The sequence below is a fragment of the Cajanus cajan genome, chromosome 8 (assembly GCF_000230855.2).
Source record: "Cajanus cajan strain Asha chromosome 8, NIPB_CcT2T_4, whole genome shotgun sequence".
NCBI classification, from domain to species: Eukaryota; Viridiplantae; Streptophyta; class Magnoliopsida; order Fabales; family Fabaceae; genus Cajanus; species Cajanus cajan.
The window spans coordinates 12,340,803-12,368,731 of NC_138524.1; the positions used below are offsets into that span (position 1 = coordinate 12,340,803).

At 31.1% G+C, this 27,929-nt stretch overlaps 4 protein-coding genes and 1 pseudogene across 4 annotated transcripts; 4 read left to right on the forward strand and 1 right to left on the reverse strand.

The window, feature by feature from the left end:
* Nucleotides 1-1,180: 1,180 nt before the first annotated feature.
* LOC109799243 (uncharacterized) lies at nt 1,181-3,609 on the reverse strand (annotated as a pseudogene).
* Nucleotides 3,610-9,438: 5,829 nt separating this feature from the next.
* On the forward strand, nt 9,439-12,351 carry LOC109799109 (putative galacturonosyltransferase 10). Its single transcript, XM_020359623.3, has 2 exons — nt 9,439-9,813; nt 10,802-12,351. Exons 1-2 carry the CDS (start codon nt 9,661-9,663, stop codon nt 12,248-12,250), a joined length of 1,602 nt encoding a protein of 533 aa, XP_020215212.1. The 5' UTR covers nt 9,439-9,660; the 3' UTR covers nt 12,251-12,351.
* Nucleotides 12,352-12,484: 133 nt separating this feature from the next.
* On the forward strand, nt 12,485-17,303 carry LOC109799104 (QWRF motif-containing protein 3). Its single transcript, XM_020359612.3, has 6 exons — nt 12,485-15,667; nt 16,000-16,119; nt 16,246-16,362; nt 16,450-16,539; nt 16,626-16,733; nt 16,963-17,303. Exons 1-6 carry the CDS (start codon nt 14,672-14,674, stop codon nt 17,008-17,010), a joined length of 1,479 nt encoding a protein of 492 aa, XP_020215201.1. The 5' UTR covers nt 12,485-14,671; the 3' UTR covers nt 17,011-17,303.
* Nucleotides 17,304-19,714: 2,411 nt separating this feature from the next.
* On the forward strand, nt 19,715-21,792 carry LOC109799244 (QWRF motif-containing protein 3). The gene is made up of 6 exons (XM_020359794.3): nt 19,715-20,229; nt 20,419-20,538; nt 20,679-20,795; nt 21,028-21,117; nt 21,198-21,305; nt 21,554-21,792. The coding sequence occupies exons 1-6, from the start codon at nt 19,900-19,902 to the stop codon at nt 21,599-21,601; spliced, it is 813 nt and encodes a 270-aa protein (XP_020215383.1). The 5' UTR covers nt 19,715-19,899; the 3' UTR covers nt 21,602-21,792.
* Nucleotides 21,793-25,318: 3,526 nt separating this feature from the next.
* LOC109798908 (uncharacterized) lies at nt 25,319-27,922 on the forward strand. The gene is made up of 4 exons (XM_020359341.3): nt 25,319-25,489; nt 26,047-26,117; nt 26,262-26,348; nt 27,691-27,922. The coding sequence occupies exons 1-4, from the start codon at nt 25,384-25,386 to the stop codon at nt 27,715-27,717; spliced, it is 291 nt and encodes a 96-aa protein (XP_020214930.1). The 5' UTR covers nt 25,319-25,383; the 3' UTR covers nt 27,718-27,922.
* The last annotated feature ends 7 nt before the right edge of the window (nt 27,923-27,929 follow it).

Below are 27,929 nucleotides of genomic sequence, written 5' to 3' on the forward strand. Positions count from 1 at the left end.
TACTCTTCTTCCTTGTGTGTTTGGTGCGTATAATAATTCTTATTTTAACAAGTGTGGAAATTTTATAACAAAAAAAAGCATTTTACAGTCTAATTGAAATTTATTTGAAGTTAATCTTTACATAATATATTATATTTCTATTATTTATTTTGATACCATGTTATTTCAATATTTTTAATTAAATTTATGTAAACAACTATTGAGTTGTAAATTTAGGCGTATTTTTTTTTATTTGATTTCTTGCATGAATCTTCCCTCAGTTAAATGTTTTTAAGTATCTTTATATCTTATCATGTAAAAAAAGCATATTTCTTGCATGTATCTGCTAATTTAAAATGAAAAGCATATTTATTATTAAAAAAAACATTTGATAGAAGATAATTTTTTTCAAAAATTGTGATTATTGTAAAATACACTTGATCAATCATAAATATTTTCAAGATATTTATATATGTTTCCTTATAATCAAATAATTTTTATTGTCTTAAATAATTAAATAAAAAGATCGTGATATTTTTTACTGTAATAAAACTTTTTTAAAATCAAAAATATTAAATTCTCATATCCTCAGAACAAATTTTGCAAGAAAACTTATTAAAAAGTATTCTCAAGAAACAATATTTCTTAAAAATATTATTTTTTTAAAATAATAAACTAAAAGTGAAAAAATATCCTCAACTCTAATTTCTTCTAGAAAGTGAAAACTTTCTCCATAATAAACATCTCCTTAGACTTGGAGTGTCTAAGACCGTAGAGGATGATCACGCTTTTATTTTTCTTCTCATTAGAGTTATTTCACAAAAACTTAACCTATCGACAGATTGATCCTTTTTAGACAACCCCGTTATTAAGTTGTAAATTTAGAAATAACACATTACATTTACTAATATGATATTTTCTATCTATCTATAATGATTTTATAAATATAAGCTTGTACAAGTGACTCAGAAATAGCAAAGATTTTAAGAGTGTACACTAATTTAACAAATTGTTTCTCGCACGTTTGGAATCCTGGAAAGGGTGACAGATACTCAAAAGCCAAACACACCTTAATGCATATAAATTTATTAACTAATGGCCAGGAATAGAATAGATCTTTGGATAAAATAATTGTTATAAAGAATTATTTGTAATTTTGATTTATGTGCCTTGTTGATAATCCAAAATCATTTTCTATTGCATCCCTTTCTCTTACATTTCATTTCATCAACTCTACAAAATTTCAAACATAAAACCCAACGTTGGTATGACAAATAAGATTTAGGCTGCACTGGCTGCAAATCAAAATTGCAAAAATGAATTCACTAATAGTCTAACAAGAAGCTTATATGCACAGGCACAGCCTAGTGATTCCCTGCACCATTTCAAAGCATGCAAAAGATCAATACAACAATTACATCAGGAGAACAGCAAAATAACCTCTATCCATCTATGTCATGTCCTACCTCAACTTCATACACCATCAAACTTCATTCTTCTTTAGACTCTGGTACAGTAGTTCTCAACAGTCATGCAATCATCCATGTCAAGTGCAGGTAGCCGGCCCACTTGGCAGCAACTCGCAAACCAATAGCTAAAGCTACAAGAAGAAGTGGAATTGGAAGCCTCATCTCTCTTGTTTCAACTTCTCCAACTTCTTTCCCTTCAAAAAGACTTTTGGAATACTGATAAATGGCTAAGGCCGCGTATGAAACAATCACCAAAACTCTAACCCACAACTCCCCAACACCAGCAAGCACAGCAGCGACAGGCATTGCATTGAAACATCATCTCTCTTTTTGTGAAACTTTGAAAAAGCATACGCCCCAAGAAGAAGGGTCCAGAACAATGGTTCAGAAATATATCCTCTAACAACGGCATAGCCAATAAGACCAGATACAGTCAAAACATAAGGTTGGCTGTTGATGCTGTTTGGTACAGTAGCTTCGGCAACAGCTAAAACAATTGATGCCAGAACAATGATGATGGTCAGGTCCGGTACGGGAGCATTGCCAATTATCCATGAGTAGCAAGCCCGAACTGTGTAAAATAAATCCTCCATGCATCTAATTGAGAAAGTTATCGGACTTCCTATGAAATGGTAGACTACTGCAAAGGCGTATTTCAAGACGTACCCTATAAAACGGGCGATCGCCAATGCAACATTCTTCCAGTTTGACAGTTCAAACAGAACAGCTCTCCAAGCATAGATGAGAAAACCCAGTACTGTACATTGACATATAATCAAATTGTTACATGATCACATAAAAGAGAAAGCATGTCAATAAGGAAATAAAACAGTCGGGCAAAAATGTTCTAAATGGGAACTCAGTGCATAAAACTTTTAACTCTCACTATCACATGTAAGGTTAAAGTTCGTATTTTTAAACAACATCAAACATTGTAACCATAGGGTATCACTTTATATGACAACTAACAAATTATGTAAAATATAATAACTAATTACCAATAGAGCAATAAAAGGATAAACTAAAAACCTCTTATGAAAGAATAGTGTATATTAGGGGTGGTAAAAAAAACTAAACTGAACTGAACTGAACTGGTGGTGAACTGTACTATAAAAAACTGAACTGTTTGTAAAAAAAACTGAACTGAACTGTTTAAAAAAAAACTGAACTGAACTGTTGTAAAGTTGAACTGTACTGAACTATAAAAACTGAAATGAATTATAAAAATTGAACTATTTTTATAAAAGAATAAAAATTAAATGTGTTTAACATGTTATGTCTTAATAGATTAGCTCGATAGTTTAATAACCAAAATTTTAGAAAAAAAGTGATTTGAAAAAAAATTGTATCAATTTTGTTGAACTTAACGGATCAATTGAGTTATGTTGAACTTCTTATTTTTAGGCTTAAAATTCACTGAGTTTGTTTGACTTAATTATATATTTTTTTCCTTTGAAAAATTTAAATAAAATGGAAAATAAAGTAAAGTTGACAAATGTGTCCTATTTTGATAGATCAATGAGTCAAAATTGTTCAATTCAAAATATCATAACAGTTTAGTGCAGTTTAAATTGCAATTTAGTTCAAGTTTTTATAGTATAGTTCAGTTCAGTTCAATGACACAAAAGAATAGTTCAGTTCAGTTCGTCTGAACTAATATTTAATTTAGTTCAGTTCATATGAACTACTTTTAAGTTCAGTATAGTTTTTATAAGTTCAGTTCAGTTCAGTTCGTTTTGCTCACCCCTAATGTATATTAAGGGTATAGTTGAGTTAGATTCAGCTGATTTTTAAGAATAGAAATTGAAAATAAAACCCTAAACCCTAAACCCCGTAAGCAAATAGAGAAAGTGAAAGGGAAATGGGACAGACCCAGAAACCATGGCCACCTAACAGGAGGAGCGGGAACTTCTTTGGAGAGGTAGCGAAAGCGTTGGGGCATGGTGCTCTTTCCTCGCGCCTCTTTCTCTGCTTCATCGATGGTCGTGAAAAGGTCACCGGCATTGTCGTTGTCGTTTAGCGCGAAACGCTTCGCGAGGGAGAAGGTGGGGGGTTTGGGGGAAAAGGCGATAAGGTTGCGTTTGAATTGGGGCTTGAAGGGTTGGAGTTTGGTGGATGGGAAGGAGGGTTTGAAGGAGAGGGTGGGAGATACGAGGGACATGGCTTATGCCTATTGCCTTCACTTTCACTCAAATGCTCAATTCGCTGCACTTCGTAACCCACTAACACGAGTCACTTTTTTACTATTTCCCTTTTTCCTTTACTATTTTTTTACATCATTATTTTATTAATTAATTTATTATAATTTGGAAATAACATTCCATCCTATTTTTAAGAATAAAGGGGCAAAGTAATTGATCATTCCCCTCCGAAATGTTTATCAAATGGGGGTTCATTTTGGTTGGTAGTCCATCAAGTAACAATCTCCACACAAATATAACTACCTAAGGTGGAACTTTGATTTTCCACATCTCCGTAAATACACTTTCTCCTTCATTCTTCATTCTTCATTCTTAATTTCATTAGTTTCTTATATGTAGAATTAATAGTATATTTTCTGTCACCCAAATCCATTCATTAATCATGATTGCAATTATTGATCCTTATCCCCTCTAAATTTGTCATCATACTTTCCGTTAAGCCTTTTGCCCATACAAACCATTCCCTTCCCTGGTTCAACTTCCACACATGCTCTCATTCAACCCATTCTCCCACATTTCTTATCCATTCTTCTTCTAGTTATCCATTAACACAGCCTTATATATATGTCAACTAGTTTTTCTCTCCATTTATCCATTAGTCCTCCCAAAATTTTAGCCTTAATTTCACCCTTTCCAATTTTTCATTTCAACATGTCATCAAACCATTTTGTTCAACTAGAGCTTATCTTTATTTCTTGAACAACAAATATTATTTTTATATGACATTTATAATATAAAATTATATATTAAATAATATATTGAATCAAGTGTTTCAACTAGTAATCCACTAGTTTAACCACTAATTCATTGACCTATCTTTGAAACACATAACACATCATTTATTTTAAAATTATTGTTGTTGTTGTTGTTATTATTTTTTATTAATATAGTTGTTATTATTATTATTATTGTTGTTGTTGTTATTGCTGTTATTATTATTATTATTGTTATTATTATTATTAGGTCGGGTTGAGTCACAAGTCAAAAACATAAAATTTGTTATTCAACCTATACAATGCCAAGTTTTGATAGCGTCAAGTTGAATCTAATATGATCACTAAAAAAATATGATTCAAACTCAATTAATTAGTCAGTTTGGAATAGCTCAAGTTTGCAAGTTACTTGTCACACTATATGTTTTCCTGAATTATTGCATTTTATCAATAATTATTATGAGTTGTGTTGATTATGTGGTGTGTGTTGTTTTTGGAGTAATTATTTAGGTGCTCTAGGAGTTGGGAAACTCCAAAAAAGTTTTGGGTGTTTAGAGTGTTTTTCTAAGCAAAGGTCCAATTTGACCTTGAGGGGATGAGTATTTAAGACTTCCTTTTAGAATTGAGTTTTATAAGTTCAGTTTTTGAGAAACTTAGAAAAATAAAATAGAGAATCTTTGTTGAGAGTGTTTTTGAAGTTTTCATTCTCCTTTCCAGGCTCCTAGAGTATGTTGAGGATCTCTATTGAGCGTCTTATTGGTGATTTGAAGCTTATGGAATTGAGAATCAGAGTCAATGTAGAGTTTTCTCGATTTTGCTTGGAGTTATTCTTCCTTCTTCATCTCTTTGCTTGGTGTTGAGGTAAGGGAAGCTTTGATTGATCTATTGATGAATTGGTTGAGTTGTATGTCGTTGGTTTTCATCATATATGGTATGTTGTTGGGATTTTCAAAGGGTATGATGAAGGGGTCGGGTTTGGGTGTTTGATGCTTGTTGAGATGATATTGATGATTTGGTCTTAAATGTGGCTGCATGTATGATTTGAGCTTTGAGTTGAAGATGATTAGTATAAATGAAATATCGTATTTCATGTTTGGTTCTTCTGATTTTCAGGTGTTGGGAAGCAAATTTGCGAGTTTACTAGGTGTAGAACTCACCATCACGCTTGTCACACCTTATAGACATTGAGCGTGGCTTCAACTAGGGGGTCTCTGTCTTGTTCACGTTAAGCGCATGTTAGATAGTGTTGAACGTAAGGAGATAGAATTGTATCAGGTTAAAATCATGTCAAGCGGGGTTCGAATGGTGTCAAACATGAGGTGAGAGAGTTGCCTCAAATTGGATTGCGTTGGGTGCTAAAGGAGTGGCGTTGGTCGTGAGCAAAAAAAATCGTCTCGAGTTGATTTGGGACGGGACATAGGACCTTGCCACACCAAGTGCAAGGGTCTAGGGGATCTCCATCTAATCTAAGAAAGATCTTATATTTACATGTTAACTTTCGTTACCTTGGAATCAAAGTAAATTAGGAAAAAGAAGAAGAGAAAAAAAAGAGCTCCAAACACCGAAAGCTCTACACCAAATCCTTACAACAGGATTTGGGATTTTTCAACACCTTAAATCCAAGAAAGATTAATCAAACTCCACCATGGAAGGGCTAAGGAAAAAAGAAAAAGTCTTAAGAATCACTTTATCTTATCTTTTTAAATTTTCTTTAATAAATAAGTTTTTGAGATTAATATATATATATATATATATATATATATATATATATATATATGTTGAGACTAATCGAAAACCATAAGATTCGAAAAGTGGTATCGACTGTGCTACTTGAGAGAAATATAAACGTCAAATCAACACCTGTTGAGAGCGCATGAGGAATCCTATTTGTTTGTGCTCGAGGTCTAGTCGAAAAAATAAGGACCACTTGAAAATAGACGGTTTTTCTGAGGCTATCTCAAAACAATTAGGTAATTATACCAAAGCGGTTACTAAAAGACAAATCGAAGGGATAAAAACACGTGGGATAAGCAGTTATTGGAAGTTATAAGCACGTATCTGATATGGAGAGCAGTTAACCACCCACGACGCATGCATGCAAAAGAAAACTGCTCTCGAGAATTTCTATAAATAGGCGAAGGTTGGCCTTTTACATGGTCGGAAATTTCATACTCACATTTCTATAAGCACTCTCTGCCTGCGCATATTTCTGTGTGGTGGGCCTGAGACAAATGGGCTTGGCAAATAAATTCAAATAATTAATTTGAAAACCCGTAACAGCTGCCAAAAAACCGCTTCACAATGATGAAAACTGGGAATACGCAATCACGCACCGCCAGGGGAGTTAATATCACATCATAACGGTCACCACATTAAATAGGGGTCAGAAATAGGGTTACATCGAAGAGATACAAGCCATTAACAAGGAGATCTAATTCGAGAGAACATTAAAGATAGTTCCCGATAGGAATTCAGTTCTATTTACTCAATATGTTCATCGACAATGAATTCCTAGGGGGGCATTTGTTATGATTACTCGAAAACCATGAAAGTCGAAAAATATACTGATGAAGCTAATCGAAAAAGGAGGAAGATAAACACCTGTTTGGAACATATTAGTGGAAGTATTGAGATCAACTCCTACCTGATAACAACTGATTTGAGATCGAAAATAATTATTTCGAGTTGAATAATGATATGTTCGAGATTGTGTATAGGTGTTTATGATCATACAAAAATGGTTAGCGTCCAGGTCGAGAAGTTAGTGTACGCGAAGAGCGGTTGTGAGAAGTTACACTTTAGGAACCACATAATGAGCGTAGTGGATAGCGGTTATCTCATAGTGGCCTACGTGCACGAGTGTCTAAGTGACTTAACCTTCATTGATTCATTCTATAAATTCAAGAAGTCTGCATTGTCACAAGGTCGGAAATTTCATACTCACATTTCTGTAAGCACTCTCTGCCTGCGCATATGGCTTCCGTGCACGCATCTGCTGGGTACCAATTTCTTGACGACTTTTCTTTGCTTTTTAGGAATAGAATTAGCGTAGCTCTTTTAATTTATCTCTTGTAATCCATGAAGTTATATCATTTTGGCATTGTAATTCTGGAACAGTATGCAAGTTGAACCATGATTTCTATTGCAAATATTTTAATTATCCATTCTGTTCGTCTTAGCATTTATATGTCTGGAAATTATTGCTTGTTAATTGTTGAAGAATCATTAGAAACAAGTAATTACTAAAATTGTCCACTCCATTTCCTGTTCGTAAATCAAAAGCCTAAATTGAAACCATTTACGTGCTAGTTCGAATATAAAGAATCCACGAACGAATTTCACCGTAAACAATATATATATATATATATATATATATATATATATATATATATATATATATATATATATATATACTTTCCCCTTTAAAGTCAAACTGAATATTTCTCCAACAAAACTCCAAACTACCTAAAAACTCATAAATAAAAAAATCCATAATCCCATAATTTCTCAACATAAAGTAACAACAATAACATATAAACCTTAAACAATTACACATAATCAAATGAACTCAACACTGAAATTCTAAAACTCATGGCAATAGCTAAGTTGTTATAGAATTATATGAATTGAATTAGTAAGCTTATCGTAAATAATAATATTGTTTTAATAAATATTATCTTTTGCGAAAAAATAAATAAGGATAGTTTATGTCACGATGCCATATTGCCGTTTGTCAACGACGTTAGTAAGTACAATACAAAAACACCTAAACAGTGTACAAATTGTAATAGCTACGTTATTTATCCACGTATCAAATCATCGTGTTTCGATCTCACAAGGTGATGTGATGTATTCGACATTTTATTTTCTCTAGTCACCTCTCACATTTTTTTTTCTATGTTCGGTGATATTTTTTTTCGAGTCATTTTATTGGAGAAATGTCAGTTTTTTTTATATATATATAAAATGTCAGGTTTTCAGTACATGCATATGTCACTTTTTAATGATAATAATAGATATGTAACCTGATGTCTAGATTATAAGTTCAATGGTATTACGTTACATCATATGTGTTTAATTATATTTATTTGATACAACATAATACTAAATTAGTCAATATTCTAATTTTTATTACTGAAAAATTATTATCATGAAATCATATGTTAGACAAATCACCTGAATCATTTGACATTTTAATTTTATTAGAGACCACTTCAATACTTATTTTTAAAATAATTTTAAATTTTATTACTTTTTAGGTTATTAATTATAATTTCTTTTGTTAAAACAGAATGTGGAGTGGGAAATTCACAACCCCGAGTTAGTATTTATTATAATCTACTTACATGCAAAAATGTTGTAAAAATTAACATTTACCAAAAGCTATTTTAAATCTAATCCAAATAGTAAGTATGATATTGGTTTAGTTTATATTTAAAAAATAACTTAATTTTATTTTATCATATAAAATTTCATACATAACAAGTCACTATTTTTAATTTTATTTATATGTATCATTATTGTCAATTTTATTTAATAAATACTCCACCTGATTCTGAATATAAACAATAAAAAAACAATTTACATTAATTAAGAAAGTTAGTTAATATTATTTGATTATACTAATTCCATTTAAAAAATAAGTTAATTTCTTAAAACTTTTTATTAAAAATAAAAATAAAAATATTTGAAAATACAATTTCACAAACTGTTATATATAAAAAAATTTACTGAATTTTATAATAATTATCATAAATTACATTTTACACATTGATAATGTATAAAAACTAAAGTTATTTCTTTTCATAAGTTTATAATAAGATTTAATTATTTAACCATGTCATCCATTCATTAACAAAGTGTGACTGTATAAGTAAATTCTTCTTTCATAAAAAATTAATAAAATAAATTCTTATTAGACATTTATGTAAAAAATGAATATGACTTTTAAAGTATACTGTAAAAGTTAATTAACTTATTATAAATAGTAGTTTATGATTAAATAAAAAAAATTTAGTAATTTTTTAATTATAAAAGTTAATTGATTTATTATAATTGTGGGAGATAGCTAATTTTGTTAGTAGGTAGAGCAGTTGTATCGAAAAGGGGGAGATAACAGAATCATAGAAACCCACTTCTCTCCCATTCCCAACGGTTTTCTTTTCTGTCTCTTTCTCTCTCTATCTGTGCTCACTTAGTGATCATAAGAAACTCAAACTCAAAGATTTGATCAAAGTTCCGTTCTTTATTCCTCAAAGATCCAAACCCAGCAGCAGATCTCTCTATTGAGCTGGAATCATGAGGCGAAGGGGTGCAGATTTTCGAAGGCCGGGGAGGAGAAGCCTTAAAGATGTCGTGTGGTGGACATCATGTACCGTTTTGCTTCTTTTCTTTATTTATATCCTCACCAAAGGCAACACCAACATTGACTCCACACAACATTTCTCCAGGGTATAATTCAATCATTGTCTTTTCTCAATCAGTTAATACATTTCTAGTCTTAATAATGCAAAATTGATTGAATTTTACACTTTTGAAGCCTTGTAGTTGTAGTGTAAAAATATAATCAATTTTGTTTTTAGTGTGACATAGGAATAGTGTTAATGTTGATTGATCATGGGATGAGATTTGTGTGTTTATGTATCTTTCTTCTTCTTCTTTATAATGTCTATTATTATATATCAGGGTTATCTTGGTATTCTCATCATTTTTGTGCATATGTATCCTTGTGCAATGTGAAGTAATTGACCCTTAAACCATGTTAGAATATTTTTGTTCATTGTTCCATATGTGTTTCTTCCATGTATTTCTTGGGAGGAGGAAGGGTTAAGGGTTGAGTAGAATCGAATATACTAGTTTGAATAGCAAAAGAAATAACTATATGAGGTGTGTTCCTACCTCCTATCAAGCTTATTGGAAAGCCTATTCATTCAATAACAAAAATGGTGTTGTTTCCGGATGTTGTACTTGTCTTAAGCTATATTATATGAATGTGTTTGAGTAAACTTCTCTATAAGCATTTTGAGAAAACAAAATAGAAAAAAAATTAAATGAGTTTCTTCATAAGTTAAAATTAACTTATGCATAAACAAATTTGTAAAAGCTCTCTTCTAATAGCTTTTCCAAAATCTTATTTTTTTTATAATATGTTTTGTTTTCATAATGAAGAGAAAATTCATTGCTTCTTATAATGATATTTATTAATTTTTTGTTTCTGATATTGGAATTGAAATATTGAATAGTCAAACTTGGCCAGAAAGGAAAAAGATATTGATCATTCGAGGCAGTATATGAACTTAAATATTAGAATTCACTTCAGTTTCCATGGCATGCTTGATTTTCACATCATGAAGTTGAAAATTTTGGGTTCTTGATAGAGGGGGAAATGTGAGGTCCTTATTGTTTGTTTGCTGATAAGTTATTGCATTATGTTGTGCAGCGAAATTTCAGCCATGACAGGGTTATAGAAGGCTTCAATGTCACAGAAGAAATGTTAAGCCCTGACTCAGTGAGCAGACAAATTAATGATCAGATCTCCCTGGCAAAAGCTTATCTTGTAATTGCCAAAGAAAGTAATAATCAACAATTTGCTTGGGAGTTAAGTGCTCAGATCCGCATTTCACAGATTTTCCTCTCAAATGCTGCCACTAGGCGTGCTCCGTTAACAATAAAGGAATCAGAACATGTTATTGGCGATATGGCGTTAGTACTATATCAGGCCCAGCAGCTCCATTATGACAGTGCAATCATGATCATGAGACTGAAAGGAAAAATTCAAGCTCTTGAAGAACAGATGAATTCTGCAAGTGAGAAGAGTTCAAAATATGGACAAATAGCTGCTGAAGAAGTCCCAAAGGCCCTATATTGCCTTGGTGTCAGGTTGACATCTAGATGGTTCAATGATCTTAGCTTGCAAAAGAAATTGAAGGACAAAAAACAAGTGATGAAACTCAAGGATAATGATCTTTACCACTTTTGTATCTTCTCTGACAACATTCTTGCCACTTCAGTTGCAATCAATTCAACTGCAATAAATTCTAAAAATCCAGATAAGGTTGTTTTCCACCTTGTCACTGATGAAATAAGTTATGCTGCAATGAAGGCATGGTTTGCTTTGAACGATTTTCGAGGCGTGACAGTTGAAGTTCAAAAGTTTGAAGACTTCAGCTGGCTAAATGCTTCATATGTTCCCGTGCTTAAGCAGCTCCAAGACTCAGAGATTCAGAACTATTACTTCAAAGGCAACAGTGATGATAACAAGACTCCGATCAAGTTCCGGAATCCAAAATATCTGTCCATGCTTAACCACCTGAGGTTCTACATCCCTGAAGTTTTTCCTGAGCTGAAGAAGGTGGTGTTCCTGGATGATGATGTTGTGGTTCAGAAGGATCTTTCTGATCTTTTTACCATTGATTTGAATGGAAATGTTAATGGGGCTGTTGAGACATGCATGGAGACATTTCATAGGTACCATAAATATTTGAACTACTCACACCCTCTAATAAGAGCACATTTTGACCCTGATGCTTGTGGATGGGCATTTGGGATGAATGTGTTTGATTTGGTTCAATGGAGGAATAGGAATGTAACTGGTATCTACCATTATTGGCAAGAAAAGAATGCAGACAGAACATTGTGGAAACTTGGTACCTTGCCACCAGGGTTGTTAACCTTTTATGGGCTAACTGAGCCCTTGGATCCATTATGGCATGTGTTGGGTTTTGGCTACACCAATGTTGATCCTCAGTTGATTGAAAGAGGGGCTGTTCTACACTTCAATGGGAACTCCAAACCATGGTTGAAGATTGGGATGGAAAAGTACAAGCCTCACTGGGAAAAATACGTGGATTATTCTCACCCTTTCTTGCAACAGTGTAATTTTCATTGATTTTCAACTACGTTATAATTGGAACTGCACAAAGATTAGACATGACATGATGAATAGTAACCAATAGTTATACATATAGTAACCAATCATTCTTGATACCATTTTTTGTTTTGAAAATTTTGAGGTGTGCAATGACGAACATCCGCATTAACATGGCTTCACAGTTTTAAAGATTTATGCCAATGTGGACTGAGTTACGAACTCATTGGCTGTTAACAATTCTTTTTCAGAAAGGATAATCAGGTGATTTTTACTTCACTGTCTTTCAATTTTATTTAGATTAATTTTAGGGAATTGGTTGATTATTCTCTTCCCTAAGATTTTGTTTTCTCCCATGTTAGTTCTACCATTGTTTAGCCTACTGAAAGATAAAAAAGGGAAGCTACGAAATCTTATCCTCTATTATCAGTTTATCATGCCATGAAATTTTTGGTAAGTTTATAATCTCATATGCTCAATGGGATATCTCCTTATTACCCAAAATTTGTTATCATATATTTGTGTAAATTTTTTCAAAAATATTTTTAATTTAGGAGAGAAAAATATGAAGGAAAAAGTTTCAATTACTTTATATATAAGTTAATTTGTAAAAGTTTTCTTATATTAGTTTTTTCAAAATTTTATTTTTAATTCATACAAAAGTTAATTTTAGTTTATGAAAAAAATTATTTTAATTTTTTTTCTAGATGTGCTTCTAAAAAAACTTGTTTAAATAGACCCTTATTCAAACCTCCACACATTTAAGAACAAAAAAATTACATAACATAAAAGCATCCATTTATTTTAGTGTGACATTTTTTAAAAAATCAAATAAAAAAATGAAATTTATATTTCAAGAATTTAAAACTTTATTGAATGGTTTATATTAAGTGTAAAAGTGAGCTAGCCTAGTTTAATCTGGTTGAGCCTTTTTTTCAAAAAGTGATACAATTCAATCGGTATTGCTTTTTTGTAAGTCAAAAAATACATAACTCAACAACATCAACTTGGTTGAGAATGTGAAAAGAAACACGCATTCCACCCACATTAGATTTATGAATTAGGTGAATTGATTTATGACCTGACTCATATAAATAAATAAAAAATTATAAATACAAAAAATAAAGAAAAATAGAAAATACAAATAAAAAAGTCTAACAACACATTAATTCATAATAACAAACCCAAAGAATAACCAAATAAAATAAAAATCTTAAATATTTATAATAGAAAAGGAAAATAAAAAATGAGTTGGGGTAACTTAATCTGAGATGACTTGTCTCAATATGCATATGCTAAGCGAGTTTAGATAAGAAAATTGAAAGAAGAAAAAAAATAAACCAACCACATTTTTAATTTTTTTTTTATAACTTATCTACTTTGGAGCCAATCATTTTCATAATTAATTAACTTATAAGTTGGATTGGGCTATTGGGCTAAGTTAGTTCAAGAATTAAACTCACATTCACAACTCTAATTTATTAGAAAGTTTTGAAACTTTAATCAATACTGAGATTTTCTTACTTTAATGTTGTATTTAATCCAATCAGATTTTCATTAAGTAGGTATAAATAACTCGTGTAGCATAAACAGGAAGGATAATACTAAATTAGAACTGACAATAATGTTTATAATTATAAAGAAATCCCATGAAATTCCAAAGTTAAAAACATCCACTGAATCCATTCAAACTGCCGGCGTTACACGAAGTGACGGAATTCTCACCCTTGTACTTGTCTTTCACAGACTTCACTGTTGAAAGTTAAAACAAACACATCACTTTCCCATATGTGCCTCCAATCAACCACCCCTTTTAACTTACTAAAGCTTTTAAATAACCTCTTTTATTATCCTTGAATGCTACAATATCAGGTGGTGATCGTTATTATCTATGACCCATCATTCCCAGAATTAGAACTATGCGATTTTCAATATAATAAAAATGTTTACAAACATGAATTTTATCTCAATGACTGTAACAAGTTATAACTGAGACTGATCTCAGTATCACTCAAGTCAGAACGATGCATTGGTTATATGACATACTTTAATTTTCAAGTAATATTTAAAACTGATTATTGTTTACGGTTACAGAGAATGATTACTTGCAACAAACAATTAAATTTCCTAATGTGAAATTTGCCATTTATATTTTGCAACAAGAATCCTCACTCTCCCACTCTCTCTCTAATCAAGAACAGAAGATGATTAGATGAACCAAAAAGTGCCGTTGAATAATTGAAACCGAAAGAAAAAAAAGCCCTTCCACATGTGCCGGCGCATATCTCTGTATTAATATTTTGCCGCGCCATTTTCATTGTTAGTGTGACGTTACATTCACAGTCACACATTAAAACCTCCTCACTTCCTCTGTTTTCTGCTAACTCTGCCACACTCTGTTTTGTTCTGTTTCCTTCGTCGACCAACTTTTGTTCTCTTTCCATGAAGAGCGAACCCAATAATGAATTGGTTTCCCCTTACTCTCCCAAACCCAAAACCCGTCATGTAAGTTCCCGGTTCATGTCTTCAATCTCCACCGGTTCACCATCCGGTTCAGCTTCCCCGCTCCGCCGCTTCCACCGCCCGGCGAAGAAGAAATCCACCACCCTCGCCGATTACATCGGCGATGAGAGGCTGAAAGAAACGGAGGAAAATCACCATCACCATAAGAATCAAAAACCCACGAACAGAGCAGGCTCTGTTTTCTCTGTTCTCACAAAACAGAGGAGCTGCAGGGAGTTGAAAAGCAACACCAATGACTTAGAAGAAAACGATCATGACGTTACTGACAGGACCACGGGGAATGGTTTCTCCGGAAATTCTTTTTCTTCGCCGGTGGCGAAGAAACCGAGTTCTTATATTGCTCCTGGAAGACTCTCTCTGGATGAAAACACCCTTAAGAAAAGCTTTCATTGTTCTAGGAATTCAATTGATTTAGAATCAGATAACACTAGTTTGGAGTCTGTTTCTCTTACAAGAACGTGGAGTTCGAGAAAAACGGGTAGGGAGGTTCCGTCTAAGTACATGGCAACAAGGGAAAGGAGAGGAGAAGCTTCTGATTCAGACCCTCATTCTTCTGATGATTCATCATGGATGATGAACAAGTTTATTACACAGAAAGCTATGAAGAAGGCTAATTCGCTTATTGGGTACATGAGTTCCAAGTCCCAGTGGGCATTGTCTCCTGGGAGGTCAGGGTCACCACCTTTGTCTTTAGAAAGCAAGGAAAAGTCATTGCCGTTTTCGAACTTGAGGCCTCCACACAAGAGAATGGAGAAGATTCTGAGCATGGGTTTTGATCTGTTTAGGACTAAGAAATCTTCGACGACCAGGGAGGTGGTTCATCAGTTGCGTCTGCTTAATAACAGGTTAATCCAATGGCGGTTTGCAAATGCTAGAGCTCATGCTGTGAATCACAACATGTCTCTTCAGGCTGAGGTACTACTCACTTTTATTATTTCCCCAAATTCAAGCCAAACTAAAACATGCTAGTAACTAGTAATATAAATTTATTAGATTTTAATTTTTATATACTGTGGACCCGTTACAAATTAGGCAATCAGATATGACTTTTAAGATAGGTATAGTAAAAGTTAAATAATGGCAATCACATTGGATGACGGTGTGAAAACTCTATACTATCATGGCATAAACTATTTACTCAAAATGATTATGTTTCTTTGTGTTTTGGGATTGTTGGTTTGTGAAATGATTTTATATTGGATCTCTAACGGGGTTAATGTTTTGTGAATTGTTGTGTATGTGTTTAGAGCAATTTGATATGTGCTATGGATGGTTTAGCCAAGTTGCGGCACTCAGTGATGCAAAAGAAGATAGAGCTTGAGAGAGAAAAACTTGAGATGAAGCTAATTTTTGTACTGCATTCTCAAGTGAGTGTAGTGGTGTATATCATTTGATTAAGATTGAATTGATAAATCGATTCTAATTGTTGCATATTGTTGTTGTTTTAGAGATGTAATTCTTTATCTTCATTTGTGTATGTTATGGGTTGGTAGATGAAGCTATTGGAAATGTGGAGATTTATGGAAAGGCAACATGTAGCTGCAATTACCGAGATGAAAGAGTGTTTGCATTCTGTTGTATGCAAAGTTCCTCTTTTAGAAGGTGCAAAGGTAAGTCCAAAAAAAGACAATCAGGTCTTATTTCAGTATGAAAAGAAAGAAACTGCATTTACATAATTCTTAATCTTATGCTTATAGGTGGACATACAATTAGCATCTATTGAGCAGCGGCATGCATGTGATTTAGCAGATTCCGTCAAGTCAGTGTTATCAACCTTTTCACCCTTGGTATGTTTGGTAACACTGAACTGATCCTGTTATTATCTAGTGAGGACTTAAAATTGATGTTGAGGTTGAAACTTCTTCATGATCAGGCTGATGAGACTGCCAAGTTGCTATCAGAATTAGCAAGAGTTGTTGCACACGAGAAGTTGCTCTTGCAGGAATTCAATGATATCGTCCACACCATGAGTGTCCTTGAGGTAACTAAATATTGCTTCAATGCCTCTTATCTTTTGTTGTTAATTTTTTTACTGTGCTTCTCTTGTTTTGATGTAAAAAATAAGAAGCAAGAAAGGTTCCACTTAATTAAGCTTTTGTTTAGTTTATTCAAAGCTAAGTTTTGTGGGCAATTTTTGACAAAATAGAAGACTTCTGTTCATTTTACTTGGACATGTTATTTATTGATTGATTTTAACCATGTGTTGGCAGCTTAAAGAACGGAGCCTGAAGTGTAGTCTCATTCAATTTAAGTGTTGAAAAGGAAAATTCAAAAGCTGTAATTTCCGTCAGCGATCACTTGGTAGGTTTCATGTAAATAGTAGATCAGCAAAATTAACAAATTCATATAATCTACATGTAAAGAATAAACTACAAACGAAATTTTGTGGTGAAGTGTTCGTATACAAAGGCTGCTAACATAGCATTAGCATCTGTTCATACAACCTCCAAATTAGATTTTTTTTTCTTTTTCTTTTGGCTGAGCAGACAAGATTTGTTTCTGTTTATCTACTGTAAACTTGTGCAGTGAAAGTATGAACTTCATTATGCAATATACTCGTCTTAGCTCATTCTTTTAATGCTTGTGTTAATTTTGTTTACAATGGGTGCAATGCTTTTATTTATCATATTATAGGAGAACAAACATTACTTTGGGCTTTAGTGCTTGTTTTACTTGAAATTTGACCCAGTAATTTGTAATCAGATCTGAAACCTACTAAGAAATCATATGTTGGAATTTCTTGATAGTAATTAATCATGTTCAATTTATTCAATTCTTTACACTTAAAAGATACTTAAGCGCATTCCTTCCAGAAAACTACCTGCACTCTTAACTTTTTTTCGTTAAGTGCAAATATTTAAGCATAAATAAAGTGCAATAATTTCATCACATTTTGTTCCTTCATTGATGATACATCTGCTGATAGTAGCTACCACTATGCAAAATGAATTGAACATTTCAACCCTCCTACGATTTGTACAGCATCTTTTCAGTGCACGTTTGCTTACATGGTATTGGTGCGTCCAATCATATCTGCATCCAACAGAAGCTACTTGTTGTAGCTTATGCATTATTTTAGTTAATGGACGTGATTATGGTGATTGATGAGTGTCTATGATGTCATTCCAAACACACACACTCGCCTAAAGGCTCCTAAAATATAAATACACCTTTGGATTATATTAGTTTACTGAAAGGTCAATTTGTCATTTTATAATTTTTATTGACAAAGTTATATGATGTACGAAAAAGTCAGAAGTTGACTCTCCATTAAATGAATCTCAAAATGTTCCAAGTTTTGGTTGGCACATGAAGAATAATGCAACCTTCTCCAAAGGGATCCTTATTTTGTCTTTCTTTCCATTCGGTCAAAGTTATTGTATGCTCATTTTGCGGTGCAGGACCTGCAACCTTCTGTTGAGTGTTAAGAGATCTTTACCCTAAGAGGATATCAATTCATTGTAAGAAAATTAGGGGCAACGCATTATCCAATTGAGAATTTTTGTCACGTAGCATTAGATACCATTTTCCATTATCAGGAATCATTAGGGACTGAAATTCACTCATTATGGAGTATAGTTCCTTACTAGATAATGAAAATACATAAAAAGATAATATGACCTCAATTCAGACATCAGAATCCAACACCGTCCACTTGAGTCTACTAACATTACTACATAAGTTTAGATAAAACTGATTTTTCTGCCAAATTGCATTATCCAACAAAGCAAACATTTCCAAGAGGACATCTTTTGAGTTGTCTAAAGTTGTATTTAGAGCAATTTGTTATTTGTCTTAAAAACTTATTTAAAGTTAAAACTCATATTATGAGCTTTAATAAAGTAGAAATCATTTGATTATTTTTAGTTTTAAATCTTTTTTTAAACTACTAGTTATGTAATAAAAAGATTAAACTTATTTAAAATTAATTACCTCATTCGATAGAAAACATATTCACAAAAAAAAAAATATATTCTACAAAATTATTTTAATTAATGTAAATTTATTTGAATGACAACAAAAACACGTAAAAGTATTAAATTATGTATATTTAAAAATTTTAATTTATTTTTATTTTAATTATTAAAATTATTTTGTAGATGATTTTTGAAATTTTTTTTATATCAATACTTATATATTAAACGTAAACTATTATCTTGTACAAAAATGTATTTAGGAACTATTTTTCAACGAGAACAACTTTAAGGATATATACAATTTTTTATCTAATTTAATTTTTTTTATTATATTTATTTATAGATTAAATTTTAATATTTAAAAACATATTCTCAATAATTAAAAATAATATTGTATTGCAATATAAATTATTTATCTTAAATATAAATATAATCCGTTTAAAAATATTTATTTATAAAATATTTAATATAATATTTATTTGTATATATAATTTATTATAAAATTTAGTTACATGTAATAAACATGTCCATGAAATATATAGACTAAAATACTATATAATATATATTATTAAATAAATAAATTTAAGTAAGAATTAAAAAAGATAAAATATTTAGAAACTATTACTACATTATTGTTTCACAATATTTTCATACGTTAAAATAATTTATTTAAATAAATTCAATAACGTAAATATATACTGAACTAATTTAATAAATAACCCAATTTTCTTAATAAATATATTATTGTAGTTAAAGATTTAAACACGAAAAGATGTTTGACCCCACTTCTATTTTCAAAGATAACATGAAATGAAGAAAAATTGTCCAAACACATTGGACAAGGCAATATAGCCAACTACTTCTCAAATTTATCCCCAAGCAAAACGCTCTAACTTTACAATACTATCATTTTTCAAAATGCTATGATTATTATTTTTTTAAGGTAAAATGTTATTTACTTCAGTTTTTTTATATGTTCATAAAAAAATTTAAGTGAAAGATGGTTAAAACTCCGTCACTCTCGGCGATTACATAGACAACGAAAGGCTCTGAACAAAACCAAACCCATCATCATCAAAATCTCTGTTTCCTCTGCTCTCACAAAACAGAGGAGTTGCAGGGACTTCTCAAACAACACCAATGTCATCCAACAAAACGATGATGACGTTGCATGGAGTTATAATTTCTCCAGAAAATCTTTCTGTCTGTCGGTGAAGAAACCAACAAAACATGGCATCGAGAGAAGGGACTTCTCATCATGATTCATGGATGATGAAGACACACAAAGTGATGAAAAAGGCTAACAATTCACTTATTGGGTACATGAGTCACAAGCCTCATTGGCCAATATCTCCTGGGAGTGTGGAGAAGATTCTGAAGCCCCAACACAAGAATGTGGAGAAGATTATTAACATGGGTTTTGATCTCTTCAAGAACAAGAAAACTTCAAACCCTGAGCAAGTTCATCAGTTGCGTTTGCTTGAAAACCATTTGATCCAATGGCGCTTTATAAATGCTAGAGCTCATGTTGCCAATCACAGATTGTCTCACATGGCTCAGGTATTGCTCACACTTTTCAAAACATATATGCTGGTTTGGGATATTTGATAACATAATGAAAATTCTTTATATTACTTACTCATAATTATTATGTTTCTTTGTTTAAAGATTTGGGATTGTTGGTTTATGGTTTTATATTGCATTTCTGATGGGATTAATGATTTTGTGAATTGTTGTGTATGTGTTCAGAGCCATTTCATTTGTGCTTTCAATGATATAGCCAAGTTGCGACAATCGGTGGTGCAAAGGAAGAAGGAGATTCAGAGAGTAAAGCTTAAGATGAAGCTAACTTCTATACTACATTCTCAAGTGAGCTGAGTGGTGTAGCTCGTTTAATTAAGATTAAATTGATTCAAATGGATACTAATTGAGACGTGCATTGCATTATTCCATTATTGTTTTGGAGGTTTAATTCTTTATCTTCATTTGTGTATGTTTTGGGTTGGTAGATGAAGCTATTGAAAATGTGGCGAAAAATGAGAAGGCAACATGTAGCTGCAATTACCTTGATGAAAGACTGTTTGTATTCTGTTGCATGCAGAGTTTATCTTTTGGAAGGTGCAAAGGTAAGTCTAACTAAAGACATTTAGTCCTAAAAAAAAAGACAAAACTTACATGCATTATCATAGGTTGTTCGTCGATCAGAATTAAAGTTCACTTTAGTAACATGCATCATAAATGATTTCATTAAATTTCAAACATGTGTTGTTAAGATAAAATTTCAATTCTAATTGCAAAACAGTAGTTATGACACTGTATATAAAGATTGCAATTACATGCTTATAATTATGCTACCAGGTGGATGTGCAATTATCATCCATTTATCAGAGGCGTGCAGCTGATCTAACAGATTCCATGAAGTCAATGTTATCTAGTTTTTCACCCTTGGTATGTTTGGTAATGCTGCACTAGTTATGTTATTATCTGGTGAGGACTTAAAATAGAAATTGAAATTGCTTCGTAATCAGGCTGATAAGACTGCTGAGTTGATATCAGAATTAGCAAAAGTTGTAGTACAAGAGAGGTTTCTCCTAGAGGAATTCAATGATATCTTCCACACCATGTGTGTCCTTGAGGTAACTAAATATTGCTTCAGTGCCTCATTTTTTACTGTTATTCTTTTACTTTTTTGTACATCACTTCTCTTTTTGATGGAACAAATAAGAACCAGGTTCTACTTGGTTAAGATTATGTTTATGTCAACCAAAACAAGATTGTGTGGTCAATATTTGACAAATTATAAGAGTTTAGTTCATTTGTTATTTACACATGAAATGCTTTACCTATTGTTATTTGTTTTTTAATTTTCACTATGTGTTGGCAGCTTCAAGAAAGTAGCTTGATTTGCAATCTCATTCAACTTGAGTGTTGACAAGGGAAATATCAAAAGTTGCAATTGCTATCAGAGATCACTTGGTAGGTATTGATGTAAATAGTAGATCAACAAAGTTAACAAATACCTATAAATATGGTCTATATGTAAACAATAAACTAGAAGCGAAATTCAATTGGAAAGAATTATTCGTATGTAAAGGCTGCTAACATGGCATTAGCATTTGTTCATACTACCTCCAAATTAGGATGTTTTTCTTTTCTTTTGGCCGAGTATGCAGGTTTAGTTTCTGTTTATCTAGGTAAACCTGGGCAATGAAAATTGAACTTCGTTATGTAGTATACTTGTGTCTGTTTATTCATAATATTTGTTACATTTTGTTACAATGAGTGCAATGCCCTCATTATATTAGAAAGAAGAAGAAAAAAATAATCATTATTTTGTGCTTTGGTTCTTGCATTGGAAATTTCTTATTTTACTTTAAAATTGACCCACTAATATTCAGTTAAAACTAAAATTCTACTAAAGTGCTAAAATGCAATCGTTATTTTGTTAAAGGAAATCTTAGAAATACACCATCTAATACATTAATTTGAACACTCTAGTTATCATTAGTTGAAATTTATTTATTAGAAATGACCAACAATTTTTAATCAGATATGTTAATGGGGGATTTTATCGCCTGAATTCATACATCACAATCCAACATCATCCACTTGAGTGTGCCAACAAAGTTACTAATGATAAAAAAAATTATATATATATATATATATATATTTTTTTTTTTTTATGAACATAATCAACACAATTTCTTAAATTTGTGACTAATATATGCTTACATGGTGGCCGAAACAATTATATTTAAATTAAAGCCCGTAAAATTTCACATTTTATATTAATCAAATCATGCAAGCAATTTGAGATAATGATCTAATGGGAAAACAACGCAAACTCTTTAAGAAAATGCTTCAGAGCATGAGAGACAATTTAGTTCATATTCATAGATATAATACATTTAAATTATGTAACTAGACAAACATTTCCCTAGGACATATTTCGATCTGTCTAAATCCAAGCCAATTGATAACATGATATAAGCAATAATGCTTCAGATAATGTGGAATTCTTTTGTAGAGAAAGGCGCAATTCTTGAGAATGGCCACAACAAAATTTGTACAAGATGAGAAAAAGAAAAAAAAAAAAAAACTTGTGTTATGCTTTTACGAGTGCATCGAGTTAAATACTTTTTTTTACATAATGAGTTTAAACACTTACACAAGCAACAATGAAATATGCAAATTTAAGTGAGTTTCAAATGGATAAAAAGGTAAAAGTAGGTACATCAAGAAAAATATAAAATGAAAGCCTAATAAGTGGTAATATTGCTAATCCTTGGGATTCGACTTCTCAAATTCATCTCCAAAACATTTCTTACTTTAAAAGGCTCCCGTTTTACAAAATATTATTTACTTCAATCTTTATGTTCATAAAAAATTATATATATATATATATATATATATATATATATATATATATATATATATATAATTAAAGACTAAGCCAAAAATTTGTGAAGTTGAGAATTAAAATAGTTAAAACTTATAATTTAAAAATTAAAGTAAGAATTAACTCAACTTAAAAATTTAAAATAACTTTCTTAAGTGAAATTTATTATTAAATAATTCTAAATAAAATTCAAGACAAACTAAGATGAGCTTTGTGATACTCATATATGTAAAGTAACAAAGAGTTGATTTTGCATTTTAGATGTGAATTTTGATAAACTTGTCATTAAGGGTGGAAATAAGTTAAACTAGTTTTGTTTGGCAGATTTGTTATGTTAGAGTCAAATTTATTTACTTGTCAATGATATAGATAATTTTTTTTAAGTTTAGTATTTTTTTTCATAATTATAATCCATACAGTATCTTAAAATTAATAATTAAAAATTAATCTGTGTTTACAGGCATACATAAAAATTTATCCAAATTTATAAATATTATTTAAAAATTTATTTTGTAATGATTTAACACTAAAATAGAAGTAAAATATGTTAAATTTTTATAAAATTTGAAACTATTTAAAAGCATATTTTTAAAGTCCAGTATGATATTTATAGTAATAACTTATCTTAAAAAATATAATAATATCTTTAAATGTGATAAAAAGAATTTAGCTATTAATAGCTTTATAAACTTCACCTTTTATATAAGAGACTGACTTTTAAATTTTAAGTTTGATAGACTTTTTAAATAGTCTAAAATTTTATCTTTTTATTAAAAGATTTTTAATTTAACCTATTTTCTAAAAGTAAATGGCCTAATTCAAACATAATGTAAGTTACAGTGATTTAAAACCCGGATCGAATCGGCCGGTCGGACCAGTTAGATCGGGAACCGGTGATTTAACTGGTTTGAATCTTAAGTTGGATCGGTTATGCAGTCGACCCGTTTCAAATTGAATTGACCGGTTCAACCGGTAAACCAGTGGGTCAAAACGGTTCAACCACTTTTTTTTTCTTTTTTTTTAAATTTTTTTAAGGGACCATAAATCACAAAAATAATAATAATAATTGAATCTCTTAATGGAAGAGCAAAGAGTCTTATTAAATATAATAATGACTACTTGTTCTAATATATTTGTTTCTAATATATACAACTTAAATAATTTTTATAATATATTATTAATTTTAAATTATATATTTAATAATATAATATCTATGTAGATATTATATATATTATTTTGTGATATCAATTGCAAGCATATTATATATGTACATATTATTTATATTTTTAATTTGTATTAATATACAATTTAACATGTAATTTTTTTTATGTATTTTTTACAAAATAAAAATAAAAATAATTATAAATAAGATAGAAAAATTAAAATTTAAAATAAGATATGAATTTATTAAAATTTATAAGTATAAAATATATTTAATATAAATATTTTTTAATAAAAATAAATAAAAATTGAGTCACGCGGTTTAACTAGTGACCCACCGGTTCAACATTTGACCCATTAATCAAGTACCTTAACCGGTTCAATGACCGGTCCGATTTTTAAAACTATGGTAAGTTATGTCATATGTCTCTAAAGAGCAACTTGACTTATTTCTATTTTTATTTGTCATCAAATCCTTTATAGTAAAACAATATATCATCTCCTAACTTTCTATATTACTACAAAATGAAGATGATTTAAAACCAATTCACAATTTTCTTTAAGATTTGAGTAAGAAAAGTGTATTTTAAAAATAAAGTGTACTTTTTTTAAAAAAAATATTGTTGTGCAACAAATTTTATAGTAAAGAGATAAAAAGATAGAAAAGAGAAAGAAGTTAATGATAGAGTAGAGAGAAATAATGTAGAAATAAAATTATATAAATTGTTGTATGTATTATCACTATTTTTTTTTATCTTAATTTTAACCCATTTGTGATTTAAAATGTACTTGTAGTAGCTCGTAAAAAATATGAGTAAGAAATAGAGAAGTTTTAAATTTCTAAAATATTATACAAAATTAGTTTTTACTTTTTAGATACCTAATATGTTATTTAACTATTAAACACGTATGGAAGTATATATATATATATATATATATATAAAGAAATCAAAGTGGTGATGAAATATTTTGAAGAAAAAAAAAAAAGAGATTTTCTAAATATTAAATAGTCATAGTATGAGAGAGTATTACTACTATTAGTACTAGATTAGTGGAGTCAAAACGACAGAAATAGGCGGTCGTTTTGAAATGCCCCTTTGGGCATTTCAGTCCCCAATAGCATCAACAACACCACAGCGCTCATTCGCGAAGCCATGGCCTCTCTTGTTCGTGGAGCCGCATCTCTTACCCGCGTTGGTCTCTCCTCTTCCAAGACTCCCATTCAACTCATCCACCGCCGCGGCCTCGCCGGAGCCGCCGGTAATCTTCCGATCCACCTTTTCTCTTTTCATTTCCTCAAACTCCGACGTATCACTTTCGTTCCACTGTGTATGCATTCACAATAGTCTTATTCGAAATCCTAACCGCGGAACTTTTCGTTTCGCTCTCTCGTCTGTGTCCGCTAATTTTACGAGAATCTAGGAATCGGAGGTGGTGTGAAAAGCACTGCTAGGGAAATGCTATTTGGTTGGAATGTGTCAAATCAGATTTTAAAAATTACAGTTTTGATCCTTTGCTTAGTTGTTAAATGTGACAGGAACAAGGTGTATTCATTCAGGAGGAGAAATGATTGAACTTGATTGAAATTAATCTAGGTCTTAAGTCTTGTTTATCCATTTCGTGATGGTGGAACAAAACAGGGAGATTTGGTTTTGGTAGTTTAATGTAGCTTCGTGTACCCGAGTCAATAATACATGGTTGATGTTTCTGTTTTTCTGTATTGTGGGAAGAGGTTTATTTTGTGTGTATTAGGTCTGTGTTTAGTGCACGATTCTGACGTGTTGAATCGATTTATATTTGTGGTATGATAATTGCAGATCACCATGGCCCTCCAAAAGTTGACTTCTGGAAAGATCCAATGAGCCCGTCTAAATGGAAGGAAGAGCACGTGAGTATCTGGTTTTGTGTTTGAAGATCTACTGCACCCTGTTGATTTTAATTATTGATTTTTGCCATGAGCTGATTGGATCGCTGTTTTGGAAATTGAAAATGTGTTTGAATATTCTTTTGGCTGGTTGTTCTTGTGGTTCAGTTTGTGATTATATCTTTAAGTGGCTGGGGGCTACTCTTCTATGGGGGATACAAGCTCTTCACAGGAGGCAAGGGCAAGAAAGAAGAGGTACTTTCAATTTATGCTTAAATTGTTAGAGCTAGGGAACCATGAACCATCTATTGGATAATGCCACTCAAATATGAGATATAGAAAACTGTAAAATTTGTAGGATACGGCTCAGCTATGGTACAATATATAAAATTATTTTGTAATTAACATCAACGTAAAGCACAAATCTTAAATCAATTTAAATAATTTATTTTTTAAAAATGACCACAAGTCATGACATGCTACAGGTTATCTAATTAATATGATATTCTCATTGTATTGGTGTAAAAGTTTAAAAAATAATAGTATAAAGAAATTATAAAATGCAGCTAAGATTATTGGAATAACCAACATTGGTATGTATCTGACACGGGTATGACATGACATGACGCAACTATTTTTAAGTGTCTGCTTGTAACCAAGTTCATTATGAGTCTGTCTAAGTCTAACCTTGTTTGATATAACTGAGTTATGCAATTCTGTTCTGCCATTAGTCAAAAGACTTCTTTCCCACTGTTTAAGATTCTAAAATATTTCCATTGTTTTAGTTCATTGCCTTAATTCTGCACAATATATCTGTAGTAGTTTGGGAAAATTCTTCATACTCAAATAGATGGAATGGAGATCAACGAACTGGAAGTTTTGATTGGGGTTCCAATCAAGAGCCAAGGAAACTGTAGCATTTTTCATTTGAAAGTTTTGAACGATATGATTATTTAATGAAATGTTGGTTCGCTACTTCTACTTTGTTGTCACTGAAGGCTGTTTATTTTTTGATAAACAATATTGTAAGGCAATATAATAATCAGACCAGCTCAGACCTCAGAGGGTTCTATACTTCAATGGATCGGTAGGTCTGAAAAACAGATAAATCTATACTATTAATAAAGGGGATTCTCCTATTTGGTATCCATATTTTTTGGACAATTTTATCATAACTATCTTTTTAAAAGTTACAATTTTTTTATTCTTTTTAACTGCCTGTATTTTTAATAACTACTCACTTATATAATTTTTATTATTTTATAAAAATAATTCACGGAGTACGCAAGTTGTTATTATATTTCTTAAGTGCATTTTGTATCTTCTAATATTTAATTTAGGGCAATGGAAATTATTGAAGCATAGTTCTAGTGGTGAATTTTATTATATTGACCAAAAAAAAATATAACTACGTCTCCGTTATTGAACAGTTATGTTTAAAACAGTTAGTTAGTGAACTTGTTAATCTCAATTAGATTAAGATTAGATAGCCAATTGTGTTCAACAAAATAGTGTACTGACATTTTATACTATTTGCTTCTTATTTATGAGGTGTCAATTATAGTAATCGCATCCTGAATGTTTTGAATATTTGCAGGAATCGATAAAAGCATCATCACACTGAAGTCTGGAGAATATTTACAATTCAAATTGTTCTTGATAATAATGCGAACGGCCAGACTTTTGAGTTTTTCATACTCAGTCTTGTTTGATGACAAACAAATATTGTCTAGTTATCCATTAATCTTTGCAGACAATGAATATTGGGAGATGATTTTTTCCAGAACAATGTGTTACATTTAAGTTTATATATGCCAGTTTTGTGCTAATTCCTGC